This window comes from Lepus europaeus, chromosome 7 (genome assembly GCF_033115175.1).
Source record: "Lepus europaeus isolate LE1 chromosome 7, mLepTim1.pri, whole genome shotgun sequence".
In the NCBI taxonomy this organism is placed as follows: domain Eukaryota; kingdom Metazoa; phylum Chordata; class Mammalia; order Lagomorpha; family Leporidae; genus Lepus; species Lepus europaeus.
Genome location: NC_084833.1, coordinates 109,534,070 through 109,559,542, shown reverse-complemented (window position 1 = coordinate 109,559,542; position 25,473 = coordinate 109,534,070). Strand labels below are relative to the sequence as shown.

At 48.4% G+C, this 25,473-nt stretch overlaps 1 protein-coding gene across 1 annotated transcript in view; it reads right to left on the bottom strand.

Moving 5' to 3' along the window:
• The window catches only part of SORL1 (sortilin related receptor 1), a 175,305-nt gene extending 173,545 nt beyond the window's left edge, over positions 1 to 1,760 (bottom strand). The window contains exon 1 of the mRNA XM_062197223.1: positions 1,476 to 1,760. Coding sequence (XP_062053207.1) covers positions 1,476 to 1,760 — 285 coding nt within the window. The remainder of the gene's footprint in view (positions 1 to 1,475) is intronic.
• Between the last annotated feature and the right edge of the window lie 23,713 nt (positions 1,761 to 25,473).

Genomic DNA, 25,473 nt, shown 5'->3' with positions numbered 1-25,473 from the left:
CACAGAGCACAGGGGCTCAGGCAGCCTGCACCCCCCACCCCCACCCCCAGCAGCTACCGGCTCCCTGGCACCAGCTCTGGTCCAGGATGAGGGTGGGTGGAAAGCACACGCTCCCACCCACTCCCACCCACTCACCATCCCCCTCCTCCCTCTGTAGCCAGATGTAAATATGTAATATTTAAATGTGTAAATACTTTAGCGAGGAGGTATTTAAGAAGCACTGTATAAAGACAGGGTGACAATGGTCCCCCAAGGGCCCCAGGGACAATGCGGGATACTCTTCCCGGTGTGACCTTGGACTAGTCACTGCACCTTGAGGAGACTGGCGGTGCCTTCTCCAGCAAAGCGAACCATAAGGTGACACGGTTCACAAGGTTCTTCCTGCTCCAAGGGTGGAACATTTAACTCTGCAGATGTCCTGAAGGATTGGCTGAAGCTAAGTCAGTGAAGGCAGCCAGAGCTCAGGGGAATCTTCCCCACTGCTGTTTTAAAGGCGTCTCAGAAACGTGCCTGTATGCCACCACCCCACCCTCTAGTCCCATCTCCCCATCTCTCTCTCTCTCTCTCTCTCTCACACACACACACACACACCATCACCTTCCACTTTCACCGATGTTAATCTTAACCTCACGACTGGGAGTCTCATGAGCCAATACACAGTCAAATGAATTTTGCCAGAGCTGATACTAACCTAGGAACCCAGCCTGCAATTCCTAGCAGTAAGTCTGGCCATGAAAGCGAAAATTCATAGGACTTATGACCTGATCAACCCATTGCCTGGATAGGAACAGATCACTTATTCTGTAATACATGCCCACCAAATTTCTTGTAGTTTTATCCCCCCCCCCTTACATCCCCAAGTGCCGGGAGGGGGGACATTCTTGTCCAAAAGAAAGTCAGGATGCTGAAGGGGGTGTTGAGGACCCTACAAAGTAAAAAAAAAAAAAGGAAAAGAAAATCGGGCCCTTCCACTTGGCGCGCACACCCGTCCGGTGCTGCCTCCAGGAGGCAGGCGGCAAGGCTTGCCCACCTTCCCGGCGGCTCAGCGCGGAAACCCCCTGCTCCCGCCGCCGGCTTGCGTGTGCCCCAACCGCAGGGCGCCCGCCGCCGCCGCCGCCGCCGCCTCGCCATCCACCAGAGAACGCCCGCTGGCCATCCGGATCCAGACCGGAGCTGCCCGCCTCCCATACCTGCCGTAAACTACACCGGCGTGCACACGCCCGGGGGAAATACGCACGGCTCCCCAAGAGTTACGGGGAATACGTGTGTCCAAAGGGGCAGGAAGCAGGAAAGGTCAATGCAATTCAAGCGCGGTCGGTTGTACTCATTTGAAGAGGAGGGAAAAAAAAAAATGCAAGCCGGAAAGTCCCCAGCGGTGCCTGCACCTGGGAGGCGACCGCAAAGGATGGATGAGGGGGTGAGGAAGTGCGGGGAGAGGGAAGAGCTGGAGGCGGGCGGGTTGCAAAACGGCTCACCTGTCCGTACACCTTGATGGGCTCGGGCTGCAGGGCAGCGCTCCGTCTCCTCCGGAGCGGCTTCTCGTCCGCCCGGCTCGGCCCCCTGGCATCCCTGCGCTCCCACAGCCGCAGCTCGCGCGGGTCGCCCTGCACCACGCGGAAGCCCCGCTCCTGGGGTAAGGGCGCGCGGCCGCCGTGCAGTGTCCGCGTCCACACCTCGCAGAGAGCCCCGGGCGGCAGCAGCGCGACCAGGGTGAATAGGAAGGGGAGTCGCGACTCCCTCCTGCTGCTCCGTGTCGCCATGTTCGGGCGAACGCGGCTGCAGGTGGCGCCGCCGCCAGGAGAGAATGTGCAGCGCGCCGCCGGCCGAGCGCCGGGGCCGGGGCCGCGCGCGCGCCGCTCCCGGGGCTCCGGGCCGCCGCTGGGTCCCGCTCGGCGCGGCGCCGTCACGTGTGCGGCTCGCGGCGCGGCCCCTTCGCGCACTTTCTCCGCTCGGCCGCCCCTGCCGCGGCTCCGGCCCCTCCCCCGGCGGGCACGCCTCGTGGGCCCCCCTCCCCGCGGGGAAGACGCCCGCTGGGGAGCTCGCTCGCTCGCTCTCTCCGGAGTTAGTTGCCCCGTGTCGTGTCGAGGTGACCCTAAACCGCGGCTCCCGTGACCATTCCCTTTCCTGGCTACACACACACACACACACGCTGTGCGTCCCACGACCACCTCCCTGGGCCCTGGCCCTATCTCCACCTCCAAGGAACAGCAGAATTAGCTCCCAGGATGCCACCAGAGTCCAGATCCGAGCCTGCCCGTTGTGGAACCCGTTGTGGAACCCGCATGGTTTCAACTACACCAAGCATCTAAACGTATTTGGAGTGACCACAGCCCAAAACTACTCTTGATCAACTTATCTGCTCCCGCCCTGCCCCCCGCGCCCCAATGCACAGTAAATATCCATCTGCATCAGAGCCAACAGGAACAAGAGTGCCTGAGGAGGAACTGGCCAGCCCTGGACAAGCACGCCCTCCCAGCATGCGTGCCCCGCACGCCTGAATTCCTCTGCACCACACCGGGCAGCGCGGTGGCTTGCCTGTGACCCCTCCAAGGTGACCAAGCACTAAGCGCCATGGCATGTTCACCAGTCCCTTCAGCCAGCAGCCAACACGGCTCAGAGGCACCTGCTGGCTGCAGCAGGGGGCAGACACCCGAAGGGCAAGGACCATTTCAGGGAGCTCTAATCCAGAGCCTATCAGAACCACTAGGAGGTTAAACCGCGGCACGTCGAGGGAAAACCGGGCTTTTGCAGGCTGGAGGGAGCAACTAAGGTTTAGGTAGTGTATGTTCTCCTGGGCTCTGGACTCAGATCCTCCTTGTTGATAGGACTAAAGAGCATAGAGCAGGGCTCAGAGAGAGACCGCTTCCATAGTGGTGTAAGAGCCGTTGCTTTAGAGGAAGGAAGGGGTGGTCAGCCCAGTTCCCCCAAAGCCCTTGTCATCCTCAACAAGGCACAGCAGTGTGGCTCCTTCCCGTGCCCAGCTCAACGGCTTCCCCCTTCCTCACACCTCCTGGGCCCTGCCAAAGGAGGGTGCAAGGGTTCGAATGCTTGTGAACCCTCTGAATCTGTGTTGCAACTGAACTCCATTGCGGTGGTGTTGGGAGGTGGGGCCTTGCCGAGGTTGGTGAGATGTTAGGAGGGATTACTCCGTTTCTCACGGGAGTAGCTTGTTCCGCAGAGCTGCTTCCCAAGCAGGGCCACCCCTTGTGTTTCTTCTCTTCTGCGTGCACCTGCTGGCCCTTCCGCTCCCCACCACGAGTTGAGGCAGTCTTAGACCCTTGCCAGAAGCTGAGCCAGTGCTGCCCAAGCTTTACTCTTAGACTTCGCAGCCTCCAGAACCGGGAGCCAAAGCCTCTTCTCATAAAGCAGCCATCCAGTCTCAAGTATTGTTAGAGCAATAGAAAATGAACTAAGACAGAGGGCCGACCTTTCCTCGCCTCACTAAGTCCAGCAGGCAGCCACCCTACCCCACCGTGTGCTGCACTTGCTGGGGACCTCAGCCTGAAATTCAGGAGAGCCTCCCATCTCCTCCACCCTTACTTTTCGCCCCTGATCAGATGGTGTTTTGCTGTCCGTGCCCCACAGCTACAAAAGCACCCAGTTTTCCCCACCAAGCAGTCGCAGACCCTCTAGGAGAACCGCTGGACCACTCTCACCTCCCGTTGCCCACCTGGAACAGCCCATTCAGGCCAATGCTGCCTTCTTAGGAGTGGATGTCCCATAGTTGCCTGAGACCAGCAGCAAAGACTTTGCTACCGTGGGTAGTCCCCCGGGGAAAATGCAAGGACCGTGGCTAGAGACAGAACACCCTGTGGATGACTCAATGACTGGCTTTTCAAACTACACGTATTTAATGAGAACCTTCTTCTCTGCAAGAAGCATTGTCAAGGTCCCAGGAGAAGACAGCGACACGTGTCTCCAAAGTGTGGATTTGAAGACAAGGGACAGGTGCGCTCAGGCAGACGGCTGGCTTGAGGTTCAGTTGGCAATTTGCACAGAAGGACGAATAGGGCAGGGCTAGCTACTTGCTCATGTTGATCGTGGTTGGCAGCTCAGAAGCTGGGGAACTGGCGAGACCACTCCAGCATGGCTCTGCCATCATTTATCTCTATCCCAGGCCATTCTCAGGCAGATAATCAGCACCCCTGGAGATGGATGGGCTGTGTGATTACAGGGCATGGTGGGAAGCACACAGCATTCTCCGCCAGAATGTCCACTTGTGAGCTAGGGGGAGTTGGCCAAGGAACCTCCCCAGAGTTTTCACTTTATCATCTGTGAAATAAGAGTCTGAATCCCTAGCAATCTCACAGTACTACTGAGTGCACCAGATGAGAATACGCATGTAAAACAGCTGGGCAAATTGTGACGGCCCACAGATAGGGAAATCATGTGCAGGTGGCACGAGAGACAATGATGCTTGGCTTTGCCATCAACTTATTTTGTCCTGGTCATCTCACCTCTCTGGAAATTGGTTTATTCCCATATGAAATGGTGAAGAAGAGATTTTGAATCCCTAACCATTCCCCTTCTCCATAGGGGCATGGCAAGGAATGGCCAGAGGTCAGGTCACCCACGACGTGAGTCGGAGCTGGATGTGCCACGTGAGCGGGCAGTTCCTCCCCGTATCACGAACCTGCACTGGGTTGTCAACAAGCCAGCACTTCCTCCACCCCTCCAAAATAACACCAAAGCTGGGGTGAGGGATGCAGGCACGGGGTGGGGGGTGGGGGAGGTGGTCTCCGATCTCCTCTACCCTTGCATCATGATGAAAATCAACATGATAATTGAGTGACAGACTCACAGGTGTGTATCAAAAAACACAAAAAGCATTGAGCCTGTGACTTCCTACAACCCTCCACTGCCCTTCTGCCTGTCCTAGGCCATTTCGGGTGGGCCAGGAGAAAGCCACACACAAGTCACAGTGATTTGCATTTTTATCCAGGTGGAATCACATTTAAACTAGCAACAAGGACATCCACAAGAAGAAGAGAGGGGAAAAACTCAAAAGCCTAATTTGACTTCTTTCTTTCTTCTTGTGGCCTTCCCACAAGCTCACCCCTACCCCCACCCATGGCTGGCCAACCTCTATTCATCCTTGAGGTTTCAGCACCTAGGCTAGCTTACCTCCCCCACTGTCAGGCTCTTAGCCCCACTGTGGGCAGCCTTTGGTACTCTTCTCTGGTTTTATTAATTAACTCCAACTTCCTCTTAAATGACAAGCAGCAAGAGGACAAGTCGTGTTGATTAATCATTAATCATGCCTGTGTTTCCAGTACCCGGCATATTGCAGGTGCACAGTAGGTACTCCATGATGTTGGTAGAATGTGCAGGGGCGGAGGGAAGCTTCCTCCTGCTCTCCGAAGGTTCAGTGTTGGAGTCCATGAAATACACCGACAGTAGGCAGATTAACAAGAGAAAATGTATACAAATTTATTTCATGGATGTGCATCCAGAAGCCACACAAAATGAGACTTAAAGAAAGACCAGGGGCCGGCACCGTGGCGCACTAGGTTAACCTCCGCCTACAGCACTGGCATCCAATATGGGCGCCGATTCTAGTCCCAGTTGCTCCTCTTCCAGTCCAGCTCTCTGCTGTGGCCTGGGTAAGGCAATGGAGGATGGCCCAAGTGCTTGGGTCTCCGCACTCTCATGGGAGACTGGGAGGAAGCACCTGGCTCCTGGCTTCAGGTCGGCGCAGCTCCGGCTGTAGCAGCCATTTGGGGAGAGAACCAATGGAAGGAAAACCTTTCTCTCTGTCTCTGTCTCTCTCTCTCTCTCACACACTGTCTGTAACTCTGCCTATAAAATAAATAAATAAATAAAATCTTTAAAAAAAAAAGAAAGGAAAAGAAAGACCAGATGGCTGAAGTTGTTACAGCATCCCAAGCTATAGAAAGGAATAGGGGCTTGGGTTGCTGGGGGTAGATGGTGACAGGTTATGGAAGTGTGAGAGGAGGAGCTAAATGGCAAGGCTCTTACTCACAGAGAGTCCCGCTGTTCCCCTTCCCTGGGAGTTAGTCTTTTCTGTTATCTCATGACACGGTAGGGAGGGGGCTTAGGCCAATTGCATTCTTCCTGGGAAGTCCCTCTGTGCTTCCCAGAGAAGGTGGGGAGGGCAGGAAAAGGAGAGAGAGCTGTTTCTGAGGCCTGTTGATCTTTCAGTTCAAAGTGCTCAGCGTGCCGAAGACCATATTCCGAGGTGCTTTAAGCCTCAATGAGTGCAGGCACATGCATGAAGAAGCGGGGTGCCCCCTCCGCCCTGGGGACTGGCGTTGGTTCAGGGACCCATAGAGTTGACTCTCAGATCTTTTCTTAGCCCCTCCTGCTCCCCACTACTTCTTGATCCCACAGCTGCCCGCTGTGAGTCTCAATTGGACCAGTCTTGAGAGCAGAAGAGGGGACCCCCCCAGCACTGGGGCAGTAACTTTGATACCCTCTTGTGTCTAACTTCAGCCAAATAATTACCATTTACCTCACTAACCAAGGTAACACAGAAACACCCTCCCGCCCCACGGAAATCTTTCTCCCACCAGTGCCAACAACCGCTTTACTGAAGGCAAAGTCCATGATAATTGATGAGGTTTAAAATACAAACGAACTGAGAACATGGAAGAGTAACTTATATTCTCATTCTTGAATAAATTAAATTTAAAGAGGAGGTTCTGGAAATAGCAGTAACTTGCTTTGCATAGCAGTGATTTACATTTGCATAGGATTATAACAGCATTATCTATCTCCTCATTTCATCTCATAGCAACTCTTTGAAATAGGCCAGAGCTCACAAGTGGGCATTATTGCCACCTCCATTTTTCACAAATGTTTAAGACTTGAGGCTTAGAAAGGAAGATCACTTAATTTTCTCTTACAGGTTTGCTAACTTATAATTAGGACGGAATGGATTCAAATCTAGGTCTTCTGACATTTTCTGCTACGTGATATTTCCTTGGGAAGACAAGAACTGGTATTTCAAGTCCTGGGTAGAGAGGAACAGTGAGAACCAGGAAAGAAAGGAGAAGGGAAAGTCCTCACCTCTTTGTCCTACTCACCCCTGCTTTGACACGCTGCAAACCAATACCTTTGCAGGGGCCTAGGTACCTAGGCAAGCTTCGATGTGACATTGACCTTGCTCTGGCCTCAGACCCTAATTGGGCCAAGAGGGCAAGAATGTTTTCTGTACTTTTCTAGCAGATACATTTAATAGGGATATGGTTCCCTGTGTGATTCAAACCTATCCAGGAGCACAGGTTTTAGAAACTGTCCTCAGGTTTGGAGTCTGTTGCTCACTTTTTTTTTTTTTTAAGATTTATTTATTCATTTGAAAGGCAGAGCAGCAGAGAGAGAGAGGGAGAGACAGAGAGAGATCTTCCATCTGCTGGTTCATTCCCCAGATGGCCACAACAGAGAGGTCTATACTAGGTCAAAGCCAGGAGCCAGGAACTCCATCCAGGTGTCCAACATGGACAGCAGGGAACCAAGTACTCGGGCCATCTTGCACTACTTTCCCAGGTGCATTTTCAGGGTGCTGGATCCAAAGCAGAGTAGCTGGGACTCAAACCAGTGCTCCCAGATGGGCTGCTGGCTTCTGGGCATCAGCTTAACCTACTGTGCCATGATGCTGGCCACCATTGCTTGCTCTTGCCTGGTCTTGATCTCTCAGCAGCTCAACTTCTTGAACTTCTGTAACAAGAAAGCATTTAGACCTTTCTCATAAAGTGTGTTGAGTGAAAACGTGGGAAATCCATCGCTATTACTATGTAGACACAGGACGAAACCTCGGAACGTAAGACAGTGTTTCACTGTGGGAGGCTGGGAAGTGATCTGCTTCCCTGTGAATACAGAAGAGGAGGACTCCCCCTCCTGGGTTCCAAGTGAATGGGAAGAATTTAAGCTGAGGATTCTTTGAAAATCCTCAAATAATGAAATATGAAACCCAGGACTGCCCTTACCTTAGGGCCCTTGCAATGCATTACGTGGGTGGGCCTTGCTTTGTGTAAGAAAGTGTTAGGGGAAGCCACCAATCAGCTGGGACAGAACCTGGTTTCAAAGTATGATGCTTCACTTTACCAGGCCCGGTGCTGCCTTGGGCTGGCAAGGCAGGAACCATGGTTGCTCTGGCGAGTTTTTGGGCCCACATCTCCCCCAGATACATTCTAACAGACACCTAGGGTCCCCCAGACCCCTGTTCTTGTTCTGCACCCATCAAAGCAAATCAAAATGCCCCAGCCACTGACCATTGTTTATTCATTAAAAGGCCTCTTCTTTTGTTTTAACTTAATGTGTTTTTTTGATAACATATTTTTTATCTCTATAGTCAAAGGTTTAATGGCTCAACTAGATAAAGAGTTCAATGAATAAAAAGTAAAAATACCAGAGTCCATCAGGAAAATTGGGAAGGGCCATAAACAATAATCAAAAAAAAAGATGTTCAACTTCAAGTAAATTTTAAAATAGTCACACAATCTTACTACTGTAGCAGTATATAATTGCTATCAATTTCTCAAGTCACTTCTTGATCTCTTCCCAGCTTCCCCCCAGCCCCATCCAGGAAACCCTAAAGCCTTGCTTGATGCCTCTCTTGACACCAATCAAGCTCTGCCTTCCATTATTACAACTATTTTGGTATTTTGCCTCTTTTTCTTTTTAATTTTTTTAATTTATTTGAAAGACAAGGCATAAGAACAGACAGAAATCCTCCATCCACTGGTTCACTTCACTCCCCCAAGTGCCCACAATAGCCTGAGCCAGGCCACAGTCAAGAGCCTCACTACTTGAGCCATCACCTGCTGCCTCCCAGGGCTCATGTTAACAGGGAGCTGGGATGAACAGTGGAGCCAGGACTCAAACCCAGGCTGCCTGACATGGGTGCAGGTGTCCCAAACAGCATCCTAACTGCTGTGCCGAATGCCAACCCCAACTGCTCTTTCTGAATTGTAATTATATCTTTGGACCTATTCCTTTGCTTTGCACTCAATAGAGACAGGTGAGGAGGCATAACCTCTACTTTGCTATCTACTCCCCTTGGCAGTTGGTTCTTTGAAGAAGAGCAATAGTGAATGAATGCTCCTAGGAGGCAGAATTTCCTCTCCTGGCCTCCACTTCAAAAGAGGCTGGGAAGACAGCACCAGGCGAGCCCACCTGCCCAAGAAGCAAGTCCTTCTGTTGCAGCATACTTTCATGTATGTCCTGGTCATTATCAGCTCTCTGTTAACAGCACCTAAGAGTGCGTACAGAATGCAGCCATTCCCTGCAAGGAACGTGCAGAGAGAGCAGACAGATAAGGGAAAGCTAACAGAGGTGTGTGCATACAGAAAGTGTTCTGCTTTGAAAAAAAGATCAATGGCATTTGGGAAAGTGAGCTTCAGGAAAACAAGACCTTTTGAGCCAAGGTTTCAGGTGTGTGTGTGTGTGTGTGTAAGTGGGGCCAGTAAGTGGGGAAGGCAGAAATTCCGTGTCCAGGAGGAAGAAAGAAATTATTTTAGGCAACTCAAGAGAGCAAAGAAAGGCTTCGAGGACCAAGGGTGATGGCCACAAGGGGTGGGGAGCAAACAGGTAGGTGTCCACTGTCGGAAGCTGGGAAGGGGCAATGGTGACTGAAACCAGAGAGATTTGGGGACAGCGGGGTTTGGAGTGGAGCATCCATCTACTGCACCTCAGTGCTGTGTGCAGGGGGACTTCCAGGCACTGTGCAGCCAGGGAATCCTGGCAAGTGCTGCTTTGGGGGGGCCAGTGTTGTGGTACAGTGGGTTAAGCAGCCACTTGCAACAACAGTATCCCATATCAGAGCACCAGTTGAGTCCTGGCTGCTGTGCTTCCAATCCAGCTCCCTGCTAATACATCTGGAAAGGCAGCAGAAGATGACCCAAGTATGTGGGCCCCTGACACCCACATGGGAGACCCGGACGGAGCTCCAGTCACCTGGCTTTGCCTTGGACCAGTCCTGGCCATTGCAGCCATTTGGAGAATGAACAGCAGGTGGAAAACCTCTCTCTCTCTCTCTCTCTCTCTCTCTCTCTCTCTCTTTTCTCCCTCCACCTTTCAAAATAAATAAATACAACATAAAAAAGGTAAGTGCTGCTTTGAGCAGCCATTTCATCAGGACCATAGCCTGTGCCCCTCTGCCCCCACTGCATGATACCACGCCCATCCCCTCCTGCTACAACACCAAGCAGCGCCCACAGATCATGGGGATCATTTTCTACAGAGCACAAGAGGTAGGCCTCCTGCTGTTTGCTGTCCCTAAATCTGTCACTCTGGAAATTTTACACGGTGTCATCAGCTGAATTAACCTGTTAAACTCATCATTCCCACCAGACTCAAAATGGCAAGCCCTCTTTAATGAGACTCGGCGTAAAGGAATAGATTTTCTCCGAGCCCTTAAACAAATTGTATTAAAACCTTCACACCAAATAAATTATTGAAACAGCGATTAGGTTTGGATCGGAACGAGACCTGCTCAGAGGCATATACAATCTCATTTAGGGCTTGACGCCCGCCAGAGTCAGAATTCTGCCCAACCAGCTAAGTTGAGAGGGGGAGTGAAAAAATCCTTTCACTCTGAGGGGTGATTGGAACAAGAACTTCAGGGCTAAATTAGCAGTGGCTCTTGTGTATGAATTTTCTTTCCATTCTAACATTATGTAAATGAAAAACCCAACGAAGTGCAAATGAAGACTATTCTTAATTCTAAAAGGCTGCTATTCTGTGATAATGACGCCATGGAATACTTCACAGTCCGCCAAGCACGGTGTGTGGTTGCTGCTCCCCCATCTGCCTTGTAAGTCTCCCAGCGGGGGGACACCCACTATGTCCTCGTTATTTTTTTTTTCATTCCTGCCAACTAGAATCAGAGCTGATCTGCCCTTTCACTCCTCTTCCTCCTCATAATTTAATCTTGCCAGGATCATTTAATCACCTGAAACAGCGTGCAAGTGGGAACTGGCTTGCCGCACGCCAGGAGGCAATCGCGTGGAGGGGAACTAGAGGAAGGGCATTTCTGCACTGGCGCTCATGGGCTTGTATTCCGGCTCTGTCACCAGCCAGCTCAGTCATCTCCGGCACCTTCTCAGAGCCCAGGGTTCTTCCCTGCGAAGTGAATAACCCTCCCCTCACTGGTTTAGATCAAAGCCTGCACACAGGACTTGGTCGCCAAATGATCTCTATTGTTATTGAGGAAACCTCAGGTTAAACACTGTTGCTGCATGGATTTGGCCACTTAGCAGTTGTCAGGGTTTCATTCAGGTTTGCATGTATCTCTTCAGCCTCACCGCCAGGCAACATATTACTACCAGAACCCGTCTCAGGGGCTGGCAGGTGTGGCGCGGTGGGTTGAGCCACTGCTTGTGATGCTCACAGCCCATAATGGAGTACTGGTTTGAGTCCCAGCCACTCTGCTTCTGATCCAGCTTCCTGCTAATGTGCCTGGGAAGGCAGCAGAGGATGGTTCAAATGCTTTGGTTCCTCCACCCTTGTGGGAGACCCAGATGAAGTTCCTGGCTCCTGGCTTCAGCCTGGCCCAGACCTGGCTGTTGTGGCTATTTGGGGAGTGAACCAGCAGATGAAAATATTCTCTTTCTCCTCCTCTTTCTGTCACTCTGCCTTTTAAATAAATAAATAAAAAGTTTTTAAAACAACCGCCATTCTCAGACCCAGGTCTGGTGCACACACACACAGACACACACACAGATCTCTGAGCAAACAGACAAGCTGTCCCAGGAGGCTCAGGGCAGACGGAGCTCTCAGGTTTTTCTCTCTTCCCCACGTCCGTTGCAGAAACATCTGGACCCCAGGCAGGTGGAGCAGTGTCCGGAAGGCCCGTGACCCACCACTTCCTGATCGAATGATACAGTAGATTCCCATGAAGCAGAGGCGCAAAAGAGCCAACTCCATACCTTGGACCTGGCTCTGGAGGGTGGTTTGCTGGATTCTTTTTTTTTTTTAAGGTTTTATTTATTTATTTGTGAAGTAGAGTTACAGACATAAATAGAGAGAAAGATCTTCCATCCCAAATGGCCACAATGTCTGGAGCTGGGCTGATCCAAAGCCAGGAGCCAGGAGATTCTTCCCAGTCTCCCATGTGGGTGCAGGGGCCCAGGCATTTGGGCCAACTTCTGCTGCTTTCCCAAGCCATAGTAGAGAGCTGGATCAGAAGAGGAGCAGCCGAGACTCGAACCAGCACCCATGTGGGATGCCGGCACTGCAGGCAGAAGCTTAGCTTACCATGCCACAGCACCGGCCCCTGGATTCTTATATTTGTCTAACCAAGGCCCCACTCCAGCTGACTACCTTTCTTAAGCGGCATTAATTTCATGAGGAAAAATAATATCTCATATCCCCAATGCTGATTAGCATACCATCTGATTCCAATTTAGATACTGATATCTGGTGTTCTTGGTGGAGCCACCTGTCCAGCTCGAGGGCCTTTCCAGGGTGCTGAGCACACTTCAAGCACTGGTCAATGTCAACTGTCTACCCCCAGCATGGCTGAAAGTTAAGTTATACACATGTTCATGATACCATTTATATTAAGGTATTTAAACGTCAATTACAGACAATAGCACCACTATGAAGAAGGAAAAGCTTCTACACAGTGGAACAGGAATGTTGTATAAACTGTGGATTATCTTTCAGTGGGAATATTTGTACCTTAGGTTCATGTCTGAGGTGGTATTATGATGTCTAGAATTTGTTTCAGATACTCCCAGCATAGACAGCTATACTTGCTATCTGTAGGCCTGGGTTAGTCATTTGCTCCAAGTAGGCTCAAAAGTAGGCCCAGTAGGCTCTAGCATTAGAAAACCCAACTTGGGGCCAGCTCTGTGGCTCTGGCATCAATAAGAAGTGCTGGTTTGAGTCCCACCTGCTCCTCTTCTGATCCAGCTCTCTGCTATGGCCTGGGAAAGCAGTGGAGGATGACCCAAGTGCTTGGGCCCCTGCTCCGACATAGGAGACCTGGAAGAAACCCCTGGCTTCAGATCGGCCCAGCGCTGACCTTTGTGGCTATTTGGGGAGTGAACCAGAAGATGGAAGATCTCTGTCTGTAACTCTGCCTCTCAAATAAATAAATAAATATTTAACAAAAAAGAAAGCCCACACTCAAAGGTATATACTAAGAGTGTTTAGTTTATCTTAATTTCAATCAATATGAGTGATTCTTTACTGATTAGCATAACAAATGTAGAGAATGGATTTTCATTAGTGGCTCATTAATTAGCTTAAGGAGTATTAGAAGTGGGCTATCATCAGTCAATTCAGAAGTATTCAAGATATACAGCTTGTCAAAAATATTTTTTAGATGTACCTTCCCAGCGCATGAATAGGGATAAGAATGCAACAGGGGCCAGCGCTGTCACATAGCAGGTGAAGCTGCTGCCTGCAGTGCCGGCATCCCATATGGGTGCCAGTTCAAGACCCAGCTGCTCCATTTCCGATCCAGCTCTCTGCTGTGGCCTGGGAAAGCAGTAGAAGATGGCCCAAGTCCTTGGGCCCCTGTATCCATGTGGGAGACCTGGAAGAACCTCTTGGCTCCTGGCTTCAGATCAGCACAGCTCAGGCAGTTGGAACCAACTGGGGAGTAAACCAGTGGATAGAAGACCTCTCTGTCTCTGCCTCTGCCTCTCTGATTTTCAAGTAAACAAATCAAATCTTAAAAAAAAAAAAGAGTGCAACAAGTCCTCTAGTCTCACAGATGACAACCAAGTCTTGATCCCTAGCTCGCTCCGTGTCCTTCTTGGAGTCTGGAGACTCTGGGGGCCGACCGTAGGTCTAACTAACACTGCCTCTGGAATGTAGTGTCTGTTTCGAGTAAAGTGCATTCAAGTCAGATGTGATGGAGGCATTTGGAAGACAGCAGGGACTTCATATGCCCTGTTGATATTAGTGTTTATTTAATGCACGTATAGAGATGGAGCAGAATCTGCTGTGAGATTTGCTATCATTAAAATCTGCTGGTGAAGCTCTGGGGAGAGTCACTTACCTTCACCTGCTCTAACTTGGCAGTGCCTGCATCCATCAAAAAACAATGACTGTGCAGGAACAGACGGATTGTAGGTAATTTTTAACTCACACAAATTTAAATGTATTTGCAAGTCAAATGAGACAGAGATAGACAGGAATCTCCCATTTACTGGTTCCCTCCCCAAATGCTGGGCAGAAGTCAGGAGCCGGGAACTCAGCCTGGGTCTCCCACCTGGATGGTAGGATCCCAATTGCTTGACCATCATCTGCTGCCTCCCAGGATATGTATTAGCAGGAAGCTGGAATCTGGAGCAATGCTGGTACTCTAAGGGATTCAGATGTCCCGAACATTCACCCCATTGCTCTGCCATCCCAGAATACCTCCTTGTCTGCATGGTCCACAGGCCTACTAGCACATCCTTCATCCAGCCAGCAGGAAGGAGAAAGGGCACAAACCAATGTGGATGCATCACTTCTGCTCACGTCCCATTGGCCAGAACATTGTTACCTGGTCATACCTGCCTGCAAGGGATGCTGGGAAATAGAGGCATAATTCCGAGGACATACATGTCACCCACAAAGCAAGAGCTCTCTTCCCTTTTGGAGTGGAAAATACTGGGGAACAACCAGTGGATACTCCTGGAATCAAAAGGCAGCGTCCAGTATTGATGGCTAGGAAACAATAGGTAAGTTCTAATGACACTGGAAGACTTGTGCATTCATTAATAAGTAGTCACTTCTGCACCCCCACTGTCCCAGCCTCCCAGGCCCCTCCCCTTGGATGCAATGGAAATCTGCCAGGATCTAATAAAGATTAATTAATGCCTAGACCATCAAGAGTCTTCCAGATCCTAATCCAGCCCACAAGCCTGTGTCCATCCTCATTGATCAGTGCCCCTGTCTTAATGATTTTTCAAATATTTCAAATATAAGTCATGACATCAATATCTGGCAATCATTTTATGAAGAAGTTGAAGAAGTAGAGGCATCCAGCCTACACAGAGGAGATTTGAAAGGGGGAGAATCCAGCCATTATCTTTAAACATTTATAATAAAAATTGCTACCTTAAAGTTTTATTTTGAATGTCTAATATATGCCAAGACCTGAACTGGACTCGTGCTTTTTATGCACGCTCTCAAGTTCTCAGAGCAATCCTGTATGGTGAGAACTGTTTTCATTTTACTGGCAAAGGCACTGAAGATCACAGACATCAACACTGAGTCAAGATTCAAACACCTGGGTATTTGGCTCCAAGTGGAAATATTCTCCACTGTGCCAAAGATTCATAAGCAGGATGCACAAAGAACCACACAGATCAGTATTATAAAGACAATATTTTTAAAACAGGCAAAAGAATTAGGTAAATGCAAAAAAGAAGGCATGGCCAATAAACACATACAAAATGATGCTCAGTATTTTTGGCCAAATGAAAATTGCAAGAGGATACTTCTACATACCCACTAGAATGACTATAATTTTAAAAATCTGAGGCCAGCATTGCGGTACAGTAGGTTAAGCTACTACTAACTTGCAACACTGGCATTTGAAAGCTGATTCAAATCCAGGCTGCTCAGCTTCCAACCCAGCTCTCTGCAATGTGCCTGGGAAGGCAGTGGATGGATGGCCCAAGTACGTGGGCCCCTGCCTCCCACATGGGAGTCCTGAATGGAGCTCCTGGCTACAGGCTTCAGCCTGGCCCAGCCCCAGCTGTTTCAGCCATTAGGGAGTGAACTAGCAGATGGAAGACCTCTCTTATTTGCCCACCTCTCTCTGATACCCTGCCTTTCAAATAAATGAACTTTAAAAAATAGAAATACAAATTCTAACAATACCACATGTTGGTGAGGCTGAGGAGTGATTGAATTTTTAATACATTGCTGGTAGAAAACATAAAATGTTCAGCCATTTAGAAAACTGTCATTTTCTTATAACTATTCACTTACCTTATAATTTAGGAGTCCCGAAAGAAACCATATGTCTACCAAAAACCTTGTATAAGACTGTTCTCTGTGGCTTTATTTCTAAAAGCCAGATTTTGAAACAATGCAAATGTCCATTCATAAGAGAATGGGTAAACAAATTGAGTTGCATTCATACAGTGAGATACTGCCCAGCTGCAAAAAAAAGCATAAACTACTAACACATGCAGTGACACAGATGAATCTCAAAAACATTGCAGTGGGTGAAAAATGCCAGACACAAAAGACGACACGCTGAATGACTCCATTTATGTGAAGTCCAGGAACAAGCAAATCTAATCCGTGGGATCAGAACAGTAGTTGCCTGGGGGAGGGGAGAGAGAACAGTTAACTGGAAAGGAGCATGGGGGAATGTTCTGGGTAATGCTATTTTCCATGTTTTGATTAACCCATTGGATCACAGGTATATTTGTCAAAACTCATTGACCTATGCCCCTAAGGTCCATGCATTGTACTATATGTAATTGTACCTCAATTAAACATGGAGTTAAAACAAAGGGAAGGTTTTATTTATTTTAATGTGTTGGTTTTATTTATTTTAATGTGTTGCTTTTCCCAGTATTATGTTCTTGGCATTGAGCAAATTCAAGTTAGCCTAATGCCTGTCAGAGATGTTGTGAAGGGTTCAGATGAAGTAATTTAAGAAACCTCAGATTTTAAAACATTATACGTGAGACTTTCAGAAATAGTCATGACATAGTGGGTAAAGCCACCGCCTGCAGTGCCGGCATCCTATATGGGCACCAGGTTCATGTCCTGGCTGCACCACTTCTGGTCTAGCTCTCTGCTGTGGGCTGGGAAAGCAGGAGAAAATGGCCCAAGTCCTAGGCCCCTGCAGCCACGTGGGAAACCGGGAAGATACTCCTGGCTCCTGGCTTCAGATCAGCCCAGCTCCAGCCGTTGTGGCCATTTGGGGAGTGGACCAGCGGATGACCTCTCGCTCTCTCTGTTTCTCCCTCTCTCTGTAACTCTTTCAAATAAATAAAATAATTTTTTTTAAAAAAAGAAATAATCCTATATTTCGGAAAAAGTAAAACTTGCGTTCATCTTCTATATTAGAGAATTCAAGGTAGATAGGGAAATTTATATTACCACATATTTAACAACTTTTTTCAACTTTTTGTTTGTTTTGTTCTTCTGAAATTCTTCCTCATTTAGCATTATCTCTACTTCCCTTCTGACATTCAAACCCGTAACCGTTCTGTGTTCCTGTATCTCAGAACCTATGGTGTTGCGCATTTCCTTTGTTCAACATCCTCCTGGGGCCTTCGCTGTGGCTTTGTGGTTAAAGCTGCCGCCTGCAGTGCGGGCATCCCATAGGAGCACCAGTTCAAGTCCTGGCTGCTCCACTTCTGGTCCAGCTTTCTGCTGTGGCCTGGGAAAGCAGTGGAAGATGGCCCAAGTCCTTGGGCCCCTGCATCCGTGTGGGAGACCAGGAAGAAGTTCCTGGTTCCTAGCTTCAGATAGGTGTAACTCTGGCCATTGCAGCCAGGTGGGGAATGAAAAAGAGGATGGAAGACTTTCTCTCTCTCTCTCTCTCTCTCTCTCTCTCTCCCTCTCTCTCTGCCTCTGCCTCTCTGTAACTCAAAAAAACAATCCTCATAGGCTTTGCTTCCCAACAACTTCTGCTCCTCCTTAAAGATGCTGTATGGACGTCTAGTGCACCAGTAAAACATTTCCTTTAACACCCCTGCCCTCAGTTGGAGTTCTATCCCCCTGCTAGGTTGACTGGCAGCATGGCATTATCCCAGGCTAAATGATGCCAACATCATGACCCAGCTCAAAGGTTATAGCTCTTCACACATGTGATTCTGCACTTGAAAAAAGAAAAGAAACAGCCAAGCCAGCAATGGCATCTCCATGAGTCTCCCCGTCAGCTGAACAGAATCAGTTGAACAGAATGGTAGCATATGACTGGGCATTTTTCCTGGGCAAATTGTATTACTTACCTGGAGTTAGATTATGTCAGAAGTTGCAGCAGCAGCTGACTAATCTAAGAACTGGTTGAGATTGTCTGACTTGTGTGGAGTTGGCGATGCGTGGCTTTGGAGTTGGATGTGAAGGATCCTAGCTCAGTGGTTACATGAGTCTGTACAGATACCACGCACATGGGGAACTGAAAAAAAAAAAAAGATGAATAAAATTCAAGGCTAAATGCCAAAGCTAACATTGACAGAACTTCCTGTGGTGCCAGCTCTGATGCTGAACACTCTGTGTCTATTTAGCTTATTTAATCTGCATTATAACTCACTGTAGAGAGGTTATGTAGTGTGCCCCAAATTTCACAGCTAGTAAGTGATAGAACTGGGTCTCATTTCCAAGTCTGTTTAGCTCTGAAGTCCATGCTCTTAATCACTAGACTCTCCTGTGTCCCAGAAAGAAATTGCCATGTTTAACCCCGTTTCTTGCTTCCAGGTCTTTCAACCACCCGAAGTAGCGAACTCTTTTCCCATTATTTTTAGGTCCTCGAGAAGAGGTGTCTGTTCCTGGGTCTTCAACATCTTCAGCAGGGATCATCTTTGTGCCTCATCTGAGTGCTCTTGTTAAAGAACTTTAAATATTTTGGTCTCCTCCTCTTGGAGCCCTGTCAGGTTTCTGTGGCAGTGTGGTCTGGAGTCTGAAGTCTGAAGGGAGACTGGTCAGGGAACATGAAGCATTCAGAAGCAGATTAAAGAGGGTGGGAAATGGATTAATCCTCTTTGAGACTGTAGAGTTTGCATGTAACAAGAAGAGGTGGTCTGGCCAAGGGAACATGCAGGGAACACATCTGATAGACATGGGGCATAGGAGCCACAACCCACAGCAGTGTTATGCTGAAGTTTTATGACGGTCTCCTCCCCTGGGTCACCTTGTCTAAGTGAACCAAAACCATGTTTAATATATTTAGTACCTGCTGGGAATCCATTTCTTCCCCTCCCCCTTCTCCTGTTTTGTACATGTGACCATCTTACTGGACAACACTTGATTTCAAAAGCAGTACTGTGATGACCTTTATGTGGGCCCTTCTTACTCAACAACTTGACCTCAGTTGTAAGAGTTGCAACCCATGATGTCTCCATTCAACTGTTGGGTGGGAGTGGGGGTGGGGGTTAAAGCTCTGACCCAAAGGCCGATAAAGGGCACACCTTGGATGTGAACCCAGGAAGTCAAGAACCTGAACCCCTATTCTTAACCAGTAAGCTTCACTGTTCATCACTTGATTTGTGACAAAGACATTCCCAGTCACCTATCAAAACAGAACTATCTTGGGAGTGCCAATGCCTGTATCCAGTGGTTTGCAATCAGTTTTTTCTCTTAAGCATCAGAATTCAAGTTTTAACAATAAAATCTTACATGAACGAATAGACGAAAGCCAATGTGCACCACTTGAAGATGAGCCAGGAGTCCAAAGCCCTATTAATTTGTCCTTCCTCTTGGCCCTTCCCTCTCTCCATGGTTGCTTATGGAATAACTCTGTAGATCTTTATAGTCCCTGGAACACAATGAGAACTACATCACTAGGTGAGTGTATTCACTTTGCATCACTATAATGAAAAAGTTGAGGTAGGCTACTTATGAAGCAAAGAGGTCTATCTGGCTCCATTTGGGAGACTCAGAGGTATGGTGCTATGTTGATTCAGCTCTAGTGAGGGCTCACTCAGCTGTATCACAGCGTGGCAGATGGTAACCAGGGAGCGTGTATAGAAGCAAACAATCTCAAACCAGGAAGCCAGAGAGAGACTGGGTGGGTCCAGGCTCAGGCTTTTGTAACCATTCTCTCATGAGAAAATTCCTTAATCCCTTCCAAGGGCATGAACCAATCACCTAAGGACCTCCCTGTAGGCCCCATCTCTTAAAGATCCATCAACATCTCCCATCATCCTAGTGGGAACCAGGCTTCCAACTTTGGGGGGCATTCAAACCATGGCAAATTGATCTATTTTTTTTCTCTTAATCTCTTCTCATTTTCTTAACCAGATGGGAGACATGAGACTCAGAACAAGTCTATTTCAATAGCAACCAGAGCAGAAAGAAAGAACCAGTGCATAGAATGCCATCCAAGACAGCAAAGCTGAGCAAAACATCATAAGGGAACATCCTGGTCAAACTGAGCCATATGAGCCAACATCCGAGTAGAAGAACAAAATGTGGGCCACTCATGCCTCATGCCAGCCTCAAGCAGTCTCAAAGAATGGATGAAGAGAGGAAACTGAGAACCAGGCCAATATGTTAACATTTTTGTTCCATTCCTCAATGTCATGAACAAATACACCAGCTCCAGCACCCCTTCTTATTGCCTAGATAGCAAGCACACAGGCTTTGCACAAGCCCAGAAACAGGAACTGAGTTTTCTGGCCCTTATTTATGTTTGTACCCTTCGCAATCCTAGCTCAGGATGAAGGTCTACGGGGCAGATGGGATTGTGAAATTTCTGAGAAAGGGAAACCACTAGCAACAACAACAAACGGGACCATTGCAGAGGTCAGGGCCCAGTGCTGAGCTGCTCTTTGAGCTCAGAGGTGCCTTCAGCGCTCTGCCCTCCGACAGCTGAGCCCACTCATTAAGGAAGAGAAAAAAGGACCTCGGGCTGCCCATTTGGGTCAGGGACCTCTATTTTATTTTATTTTATTTTATTTTATTTTATTTTATTTTTTGACAGGCAGAGAAGACAGTGAGAGAGAGAGAGAGAGAGAGACAGAGAGAAAGGTCTTCCTTTGCCGTTGGTTCACCCTCCAATGGCCACCGCGGCCGGCGTGCTGAGGCCAGTGCACCATGCTGATCCGAAGCCAGGAGCCAGGTGCTTCTCCTGGTCTCCCATGGGGTGCAGGGCCCAAGCACTTGGGCCATCCTCCACTGCACTCCCGGGCCACAGCAGAGAGCTGGCCTGGAAGAGGGGCAGCTGAGACAGAATCCGGCACCCTGACCGGGACTAGAACCCGGTGTGCCAGCGCTGCAGGTGGAGGATTAGCCTATTGAGCTGTGGTGCTGGCCCCAGGGACCTCTTTTTAAAATGCCGGTTAATTCCCCAAATGCCTGCCACAGTTGTGGCTGGGTCAGGCCAAAAGCCAGGACCCCGAAACTCTACCCAGGTCTATGGCTTCAGGGTCCCTGGCTCTCTGGCTGCCAGCTGACTTTGGCCCACTGGAGGCACTCACTAGAGATCATAGTATGACAAAGAAAGAAGGTCAGGACAGATCTTCCCCCTGCCTTCCCCGAGTTTTCTGTCTCCCAAGTAGCTACAGAGTGGCCAAGTCACTCCCCTGAAGGCCCCAGCTCCTGCCGGGCAGTCCTCTCCCATACAACTACCCTCTCTGGGTTCCAATCAGTTCTCCTTCCCATGTCTCTTCAGGCTTGGGATGATAAGAGTTTCCCCTACTGTTCCCAGCATAAAATACTGCCTTTTTTTTGTAAGTTTCCCACTTATAAATCCAAGCTTTATTAAACTCCTCTTAAAATATCCAATTACATTGGCCATCTCAGAACACTTCTGGTATTCAATCAACATCTGTCAGACTAACAGCATGGAAATTAAGATCAGAATCACTCCCCCCAGAGCAAGTTTATATACTGATTTTTATCCTATAACTTTATTAGTTTGGACTGTTCTAGAGAGAACTTTCAAAAGCTCTTAATTTTTGCCTCCAATCTGAATAAGCTCCCTTCAGATGGATGGTCGTACCTAGATAATAACCCTTATTAAATACAGCCACACGCTGCAATGTGAGTATCGGCGCGCACACACAACAGCGGTCCTGTGAGATTGCAATGGAGCTGAGCTAGTGCTGTCACAGCTGGGACTTGAACCAGTGCTCTGATATTGGAGGCCAGTGTTGCAAGTGATAGCTTAACATACTTAACCACAAAGCCCCACCAACTTCCCTTTTTTTAAGATTTATTTGAAAAGCAGAGTCTCTCTCTCTCTCTCTCACACACACACACACACACACACACAGAGTTTTCCTAAATGGCCACAACAGACAGAGCTGGGTCAGGCTGAAACCAGGAGCCAAGAACTCCATCTGGGTCTCCCACATGGATGGCAGGGGCCCAAGCACTTGAACCATTTTCCACTGCCTTCCCGTGCACATTAACAGGAAGCTGGATTGGGAACAGAGTAGATAGGACTCAAATTGGGGTTCCAATATGGGATGTGGGTGTCACATGCAATGGCTTAACCTGCTGTGCCACAGTGCTATTCCCACACCTTCTATGCTTTCTACTGTATTTTTACTGTACCTTTCCTATGCTTAGATTCACAAGCACTTCCCATTGTGTTACGGTTGCCTAGAGCACTCAGAGCAGTAACATGCTGTACAGATTGGTATCCTAGGAGCAACAGGCTCTATCTACCTCATGGCCTGGGTGTGTAGCAGGCTGCTTATGTACCTGCCCTCCATGACATCCACCCAACAACAAAATCGCCTAGCCAAGCACTTCTCAGGATGCACCCTGGCCACTAAGCTACGGATGACTCTGTGTATGGATACTTACTTTCTCACTAAGAATGTCAAACTAAAACTGTATTGGAACAAAGAGTAGATACTAAGAGACTATGGCACAGTAATTCAGAGCACAAGCTCTGAGATTTGCATCATTTAACAGTAGCTTTCAGAAAGTTACTTAAGCTTTCCAAGACTTAGTTTTCTCATTCTTAAAATAGTGATAATGATTGTACCAACTTCTCATGTTTGTTGTGAAGGTTAAATGAGTTTGAGTACAATGAGCATTTGAGAAAGTCTAGCTATGGGTGCAGGCATTTGGCATAGAAATTAAACAACCTGTTGGAACACCCACATTCCACATCAGAGTACCTAGGTTCAAGTCCTGGCCCCACTCTCCATTCCAGTTTCCTTTTAATGTGCACCCTGGGAGGCAGAAGGTGATGGAAAGAGTTGGGTCCCTGTCACCCACATGGGAGACCTGGTTTTAGTTCCCAGCTCTTGGCTTCAACCTGGCCCCAGTTCTGACTGTTGCAGACATTTGGAGAGTGAACCAGTGGATGGATGATCTCTCTCTCTCTCTCTCTCTCAACTCTTTTCCTTTGCAATAAGTGAAATAAGTAAATAGACATAAAAAAGAGAACTGCTAGCTGTTACTATTGCTGTTAGTTTTCATTTGCAGTCCCCTACTGACATGATGGTGCACATGTTCTCATGCGCTTGCTTGCCATCTGCACATCCCTCTTGCTCGCCATTGACACACCTGAACAGGTGTCTGTTCAGATGATTTGCCCACTTTTTGGTTGGACAGTCAATTTTCTTGCTGTTGTGTTCTAAGAGCTCTTCATGGCTTGGGGCTAACAGACCCATCGGATGTGTCGTGTACAAACGTTTGCTCCCAGTCTGTGTGGCTTACCTACTCATTCCTCTGATCTCATTGTTATTAGGAAGATGTTACTAAAATAATGGTAGGCTCACAGAGTTTTTACAGGAATTAAATGTGCTATTATTTTTAAAGTGCTCAGAACAGTACGTGACACAGAGTTAGGAGCTATATGATGTTAATTAGTAAACACCCAAGTCCTGTGTGAGTGTTAATACCCAGGAACAATTCGACTCCTTTCTCCTTAGCTTTTTAATTGCTCTCAGTCACTTCCTAAACTAATTTGGATTTCCTAAGCAGAAAAGAACCTTCTAATTTCATCCTGAGGTTTGTTTGTTTTTTTTTTTTTTCTAGAGTTAAAAACTCACTGAGCACATGCCTGATTGTCAAGTTCTGGTGTTTAAGCATGGGGTCAGCTTAGGGTCAAAAGCTATTTTAAGCTCGTTTTCTTGAATATTTTATTCCTCACACTTCTGAATCAGGTCATAGGTGGGGAGCTATCGAACATTTTCTTCCCAATGCAACCTCTCACCTTTACCCAGACCCAGCAACAGAAAGCAGGGAAACAAATGGGTGGGAAGAAGTGCCCGGGCCTAGAGCTGCCCGCTGTCTGTTCCCTTGGGGATTTGTGTCCATTACGCCAGGAGATAACTCAGGCTCATGATGGGATAAATGCTTAAATGCCTTTTTAACAAAAGGAGCCAGGATTATGGCTCTCCCGTGTGTCGAATTTATGATAATTGGGGAATATGGATCTCTTGTTTAGATGAGACACATGTTTTTATGGCTGAACTAATCCTGGATTTCATGGCCTGTGTTTGGTTACAGAGAACAGGGTGCCTATGATCCAGAGTGGGATCTTGCTCTCCTGCATTGCTTCCCCGTATCCTCACAGTGTCATCTGAAACCACCTCCTTTCTCGGGGAAACCAACGGACCCTAACACCAGAAGCTGCCCCCACCCACCCCACAGCTGGCAGCAAAGTGAAGTGTGTGAGTAAAAGCTCACATCCGGTGAAGTCTGAGCATGGGGCACTTATTATGAACAGGGACTGACATGTGACGATTTCTCTAGGCAAAGTGATGGATTCCAAGAAAAAAGAGGAATTGGGTGGGGAAGCAGAAGCAGGTGGTAAGTGGAGAAGCCTGATAAAAATGGGAAGATAGACGACAGGGACAAAGGCGTTGTCATTTGGGTGTGGTTTGAGTGTGTCCCTGGAGGTTTCATGTGTTGGAAGCTGGGTCCCCAGCATGGTGGGGTTGAGAGGCAGGGGCACCTGTAAGAGGTGTGGCCTGGTGGGTTGGTAGATCACAGGGTGCTCTGTCCTAGGCGGGAATCAAGTAAGAGCTGGTGGGCACCTTGGTTAGTCTCTCTGAAAGGGCTACTACAGAGCAGCAAGGTCTGCTCCCCCCAATCTCTCTGTCTTTCTGTCTCACCGTGGGGCACCATGGGATACCTCTCTCTCTCTCTCTCTCTCTCTCTTGCTCTCGCTCTTGCCATGCAACCATCACCTAACATGAACACATAACATATGAACATAACACAGCCAACAGCACCCTTACCAGGGGCTGAATTGAACTCTTGAAATTTCAACCTCAAAATCACGAGTTAAATAAGCCTCTTTTTAACATAGATGACCCAGGCTTGGGCATTTGGTTGTAGCGATAGAAACAGATACAATGCAAAGGGAACATCCGTGAGGGGCTCTTGGAAAGCCTAAGCAGTGAGATCCAGCCCTCTGCAGACAGCACAAATGAGCAACTGATGGAGACGAGGCACAGCGCTGGAGCTCCCCTGACCCTCTCCCCCGCTGTTAATGGGGAGTCTTTTGGATATAAATAGTAGACAGTGAAATTAAGTTTAATGCTGAAGATTATTTATTGGCTTATATAACCAAGAAGTCTAAAAGGGTGACCTCGCTTCTGGCTGGATCCAGAGGGTCAGATGATAACTTATGGCCCATGATTTTTCTGGTTCCTTTTAGTTCTACAGGCAACTAATCCGCCTGCCCCTGGGTGGATTTTCTCCATGTGTCAGCAGAGGTGAGGGCCAGTTAGCCCTAACTTCTATCATCCTTAGAGGAAAAGAGAAAAGTGAGAACTGTGTCTCCCCAACACATCAGTCAGTCCATCTCCATCCCCCAAGAGGCCCTGCTGGGGCCACTTGCCCATCTTTCAATAGCCAGGGGGATGTACTGTTCTAACTGGTCAACTGAGACACCTGCTCATAATAACCATG